The 6,474-nt window shown below is 37.3% G+C and overlaps 1 protein-coding gene across 1 annotated transcript in view; it reads left to right on the plus strand.

The window, feature by feature from the left end:
• TMEM168 (transmembrane protein 168) overlaps nt 1-5,456 on the plus strand; it is a 46,364-nt gene extending 40,908 nt beyond the window's left edge. Inside the window, exon 4 of the mRNA XM_007944181.2 lies at nt 4,909-5,456. Within this exon, the coding sequence (XP_007942372.1) occupies nt 4,909-5,456 (548 nt within the window). The remainder of the gene's footprint in view (nt 1-4,908) is intronic.
• The last annotated feature ends 1,018 nt before the right edge of the window (nt 5,457-6,474 follow it).

The raw sequence follows: 6,474 nt of genomic DNA on the forward strand, positions 1-6,474 counted from the left end.
GCCATCTTCTAGTTGCAATATTAAAGGATTCTATGACCCACCAGCCACTCCTCGGAAGGAAGGTTGGGCAATCCTACTTCCGTAATGATACTGCCTCGGAAACCCAAGGAGGGGTCGCTATGAGTCGGGGCCGACTCGACGGCACATGACAACAACAACAACATGGGCAAAATGTTGAATGATGCAGGAAGCATCAAAAGGAAATAGAAAGGAATACAGAGTGACTGCATCAAATGGAATTGGTCAACATTCAGCCATTTTAGGAGATAGCATATGATTAAAACCCAATAATACTGAAGGAAGAAGTCTAATCTGTACTGTAGGCATCGGCAAAAACAAGACTCCAGGAATTGATGGGATGCCAGTTGAGATGTTTCAACAAACTGATGCAATACTGGAAATGCTCACTCATCTTATGAAATTTGAAAGACAGCTACCTGACTAACCAAATAGAAGAGATCCATATTTGGGCCTATTCCAAAGAAAGGTGATCCAACAGAATACAAAAATCATTGAGCAGTATCATTAATATCACATGCAAATGAAATTTTGCTGACGATAATTCAAAACTGGTTGCAGCAGTACATCGACAGGGAACTGTTAGGAATTCAAGATGGATTCAGAAGAGGATATGAAATGAGGAATATCATTGCTGATGTCAGATGGATCCTGGCTGAAAGCAGAGAATACCAGAAGGATGTTTATCTGTGTTTTATTTCCTATTCAAAGGCATTTGAGTGTATGGATCATAACAAATTATGGATAACATTGTGAAGAAAGGGAATTCCAGAACACTTAACTGTGCTCCTGCCTAACCTATACATAGATCAACCAGTAGTTGTTAAAAAAGAACAAGGGGCTACTGTGTGGTTTTGGATTGAGAAGGGCATGTGTCGGGGTTGTATTCTTTCACCATACTTTTTCAATCTATTCTGATTAAATAATCCAACAAACCAGACTATATGAAGAACACAGCATTAGGACTGGAGGAAGACTTATTAACAACCTGCGATATGCAGACGACACAACCTTGCTTGCTGAAAGTGAAGAGGACTTGAAGTACTTATTGAAGATGAAAGACTACAGCCTTCAGTATGGATTACACCTCAGCATAAAGACAATAGATATCCTCACCAGTGGACCAATAAGGAACATCATGAGACGTGGAGAAAATACTGAAGTTGTTAAGGATTTCATTTTAGCTTGCTCCACAGTCAGTGCCCATGAACGCAGCAATCAAGAAATCAACCAACCTAGTGCATTGGGCAAATCTTCTGCAAAAGTCTTCTTTAAAGTATTAAAGAGCAAAGATGTCACTTTGAGGACTAAGGTGCACCTGACCTAAGCCATGGTATTTTCAGTTGCCTCATATGCATGCACAGGCTGGATAATGAAAAAGGAAAACTGAACAAAAATTGGTAACCTTTGAATTATGACATTGGCAAAGAATAATGAATATACCATGAACTACCAGAAGAACAAACAGATCTGTGCTGGAAGAAGTACAATCAGAATACTTCTTAGAAGCAATGATGGTGAGACTTTGTGTCACGTACTATGGACATGTTCTCAAGAGGGACCAGACCATGGAGAAGGACATAGAGGGTCAGCAAAAAGGAAGACGCTCAATGAGATGTATTGACATAGTGGCTGCTACAGTGGGTTCAAACAGCAACAACTGTGAAGATGACACAGGCCTGGGCATTGTTTCATTTTATTGCATATAGACTTCCTATGAATCTAAACCAACTTGATGACACCTAGCAAATTGATCATTATGAAATTCCTTTATTAGCCAAGATAATTTGTTCCTGTGTACATTTCTTTTCAAAAACTTTATTATGAAAAGTAGAAATAAAAATAAAGGAGAAAGCATTGCTTGACAAGGCACTTCTCTTAGCCCTAAAATAAAAGCCAAACTCACTACTGTCAAGTGGATTCCTACTCATAGCCACCCCTCCCTTGGGTTTCCGAGAAGTAGGTTGCTAGATTGCTCGGTCTTCTTTCTGGAGTAGATATTGCCCCAGCACAGGCAGCTGGGTGTTGTCATGCCCTAAGGTGCTTAGGCCATTAGCAGGTAATTAGCTGAACCTGGTAAAGATGCTGAGTCCTCTTTTCAGTGAGTTCACACCCTGGCCTGACTTAGAAAGAGCCCTGAAGACTGATTCTGCCTTAGAACTAGTGTTGAACACCCTGCTCTGAGAAAAAAAAAGCTTTAACCCATTCCAAATCAAGTTATAAAGAGCTTTAAGGAAACATTCTTCCTGGGCATTACCAGAGTTAGCAAGAAACAACAGGTCCAGAACTAAATATCACTGTGATAGATAATATATATTTGCCCTTTATCCAATACCTTTATTCCTGGTACTTCTTAGGATATGTTGTCTTTTTACATTTATCTGGCCTGAAATTTTTGCCTCTTTGCTTGAGGGTAAGAAACAATTAAGGTAGTAACAAGAAAGACATTAATGACACATAAAAAGAGGGACACACATTAACAACCTATGTAGCTAATCTGTAAAGCAGTTTATAACAGATAAACAAAACCTTTAAAAAGCAGTCTCTAGTAATTGAAAAGCATCAGATGGCTGTTATCTGAGATAAATGTAAGTACTTTGCATCTGGGCCAAAAGCAAAATGTAACATAGAACTTACTCATACCAGAAAGGGAACAAAACAAAACTGGAGAAGAGAAATAGGAGGTTTAAAAGGCTTTACTGCCGCTTTAAGTCTCTTCTTGATGGTATCTAAAGAACATGTAACAGAATTAGGGCATCATAAGTATAACGTGCTAAAGAAGTTATCGGAGTAGCTGTGGATGGCATTTAGGCAGTGATTTTGGTGACAGAATTTGTACTTCAGCTTTTTGAATCTGTGCCCCCCTCTAATCTCTGGAGAAATTTAATAGAGCTGACAGTAATGAAAAGTTAGCATTTGGTCATTTTGGAAAAAAAAGTATTTTTTTAAGGTATCAGTGAAGCAACATAAGTAAAATGTCATATGTGGAGTAATATGTGGAGACTGTTGAAATAGTCCTCTGAGATGATAAGTGTTGGAGCACTTAATGAAATACATTTTTCATTGTTAGAGTATAATGTAAAGAAGGCTGATGAATGAAAAAATTAGTAATATATAAAGATGTGATGTAGCCTAGCTTAAGAAGTCACATTAGTAGTAGAATCCGGAAAGAATTCTGTATGTTTCTGGTGTTCTCATTTGGATGGTTTAACAAGGAGGATGGTTGATCTTAGTAGAAATTTATATTCTTAAGTTAGGTTGTTGAATCTTGTGCTAATAAATTTTAGCATATTAAAATGGTGGCATAGTGCCGAAGGCACATGACTGCTAACCAGAAGGCTGGCGGTTCAAACCCAGCAGCCACTCCTCAGAAAGGGTTGGACAATCTACTTCCACGGTGAACACTGCCTTAGAAACCCAAGGAGGGGTTGCTATGAGTTCGATCTGACTCGACGGCAGTGGTTTGGTTTGGTTTTTTGGTTTATAAAAGTAACGTATTCTTGTAATGTGCTAAATATGCTGTATTTTGGGAAATATAGAAAAATATAAAAAGAAAAAATCTGAATTCTCAACACCTAGCTAATATTTTTGTAGATGTATTTCTAAATTGTGCTTTTTCTTTTAACATAGACATTTTTTCATGTCAAAATTTTATAAATAACCATTTTATAAGATTCTCTCACTTCCTGTGGTTGTTTCAGATTCATATTATCTTAGTTAGTAGTGGGAAGACCCTTCTATGTCATTTTTTTGTCCTCAAACCTGGTGCTCCCTTTGAATAGATTCCTAGAAGAGTGGGTCAGTGTATCATTGAGGCAGAACCAGGACTAGGAAAAGGTGAGGATGGCACCTGCCTCAGGCATAAAAGTTGAGAGTTTGCCAAAAACTCAGTAATGAAGATAGGTAACATTTTAATGCAATATTTAAAAAAATCTACAGTGAACCATATGTCAAACCCACATACTGTAAGGCAGGTTTCTTAGTTAGATCTTTCTAAGCGTGTTTCTTTGTCATTTAATAAGTACCTAATATGAGGATAATGTAACATTGATTTATCAGTGGTGTAGAACAGAGGATCAGCAAACTTTTTCTGTAAATGGCCAGATATTTTTGGCTTTGTGGGCCGGCCATAAGGTCTCTGTTGTAGCTACAGAGCTCTGCCACTGCAGAGTGAAAGCTGCCACAGATACAGTATGTAGATGGATGAGCTTGGTAGTGTTCCAGTAATGTCATTTGTGGTAATAAACATATGAAATTTGAATTTCATATAAATTTGACAAGTCACAAAATACTCTTTTTTTTTTTAATTTTTTAACCATATGAAAATAATTCTTAGCTTGCAGGCTATACAAAAACAGGCAGCAGGCTGTATGCTGCCCTTGGACCATGATTTGCTGACCCCCTGGTGTAGAATATTAGCTTTCCTGTATAAATTTTGTTTCACTAAATTTCATTTTGTAAGAAATTTTTCTTAATTTATCATAGAATATTCCTTCTTTTATGTGGGTAACAAGGATGATTGGTATTTTTTTCCCTGAAGTTGAAAGTATATTTTTAAAAAGGTCCTATAGAAAGATAAGGGAGCTCTGATAGCATAGTGCCTAAGGCACTTGACTGCTAACCAGAAGGCTGGTGGTTCAAACCCACCAGCCACTCCTTGGAAGGAAGGTTGGGCAATCTACTTCTGTAGTTTTGGCAAACCGAGGGGGAGGTCAATATGAGTCGGGTCTGATTCCACAGCACATAACAGCAGCAACAACATGGAAAGATACTTTAAAAAGAAAGCTCCATTATTTTTTTGTTTACATATTTAATTTAAAGAATTGAAAATAAGTGTATTCTTAATAAGAGGCTTTAATTATTGCTCTATTGAATTTTCTCTGCTCACAGGTGGAGACATACTACGTCTTGACACACTTTTAGAATGGTGGAGAGAAAAGAATGGTTCCTTCTGTTCTCGGCTTATTATCGTATTGGACAGTGAGAATTCAACCCCATGGGTGAAAGAAGTGAGAAAAATTAATGACCAGTATATTGCAGTGCAAGGGGCAGAGATGACAAAGACAGTAGATATTGAAGAAGCTGACCCGCCACAGCTAGGTGACTTCACAAAAGACTGGGTAGAATATAACTGCAACTCCAGTAGTAACATATGCTGGACGGAAAAAGGACGCACAGTGAAAGCAGTATATGGTGTGTCAAAGCGGTGGAGTGACTACACTCTTCATTTGCCAACAGGAAGCGATGTGGCCAAGCACTGGATGTTGCATTTTCCTCGTATTACATATCCACTAGTGCATTTGGCAAATTGGTTGTGTGGCCTGAACCTTTTTTGGATCTGCAAAACTTGTTTTAGGTGCTTGAAAAGATTAAAAATGAGTTGGTTTCTTCCTACTGTGCTGGACACAGGACAAGGCTTTAAGCTTGTCAAATCTTAATTTGGAGCCAGAGTGGAATATTACTGAGAGTTATCACTTATCACTAACTTGCCATTTTTTTATATGCTGTATTTTTATTTGTGGAAAATATCTTGCTACTTCTGTAGCTCCTCTCACTTTGTCTTTTCTCAAGTAATTATGGTATATGAAAGGTGTTGGAATAAGCATTATTTTATACTACAAGAATAGAAGGAGTTAAAAATGCTGATTCTGTGAAAATGTGCAACAGATGTTAAAGATAACAATGCACTTTGAGAAATGTTTGCATATGTCTCAGATTAGAAACAAAACAAAACATGGCGTTGTTTATGCTCAGCAGTGGCCAATGAAGAATTTGCAAATGCCTTTTTTCAGTCACATATTAGAAAATGCATACCAGACAATTTGTTTACCATTATGAGAAAACTACCAGTTTACTTACTGAAGATTCTTTTTGTGAACAGTAGGTTTGAGCCCAAGACCATTTTAAGAACCACAAACGCCTTTTTTCTTAGTAAAGGGAAAAGGAAGAAGCCTCAAGATGAATGCATAGCTTGCTTATAGCCAACCACACGTAGATGTCTTAATTGTGACACAGTACCAGTATAAAGAAGCCCACGTTATTTTTGTCGATCAAAATTTTGTTTTTAATGTAGGTACCTGTAAGACTCTAGAACGTGCACATTGCTCCTTTGCGCATCGTCGGCGTCCTCTGAAAGCACTGCTGATTTTAAGGGTCTTTCTCAGGGTCACGTAATGTTTTCTTAATGACAATGTTTCCAACTGTAAGTTCTCTCAAAATAAATTGTCTTCCTTCTCAAAAAGTACTCTTACAAAAGAAACTTAGTAATTTCTCCTTGACTGATTCAGGCAATATTAAGTATTCAGAGATAATTTTGATTCCTGTAGAGTTAAGGTCTCCTTGGAAATTATTTTTCAAATTTCATTAGTGATAACATTTATTCTACTTACGGTCAAAAGGATAGAAAACAGTTTTTTTTTTCCCCCTTGTTTACATGGTATTATGTAAAAAAAAAAA

Source organism: Orycteropus afer, unplaced genomic scaffold (genome assembly GCF_000298275.1).
Source record: "Orycteropus afer afer isolate SDZICR_OR568_19922 unplaced genomic scaffold, OryAfe1.0 scaffold00007, whole genome shotgun sequence".
Classification (NCBI taxonomy): Eukaryota; Metazoa; Chordata; class Mammalia; order Tubulidentata; family Orycteropodidae; genus Orycteropus; species Orycteropus afer.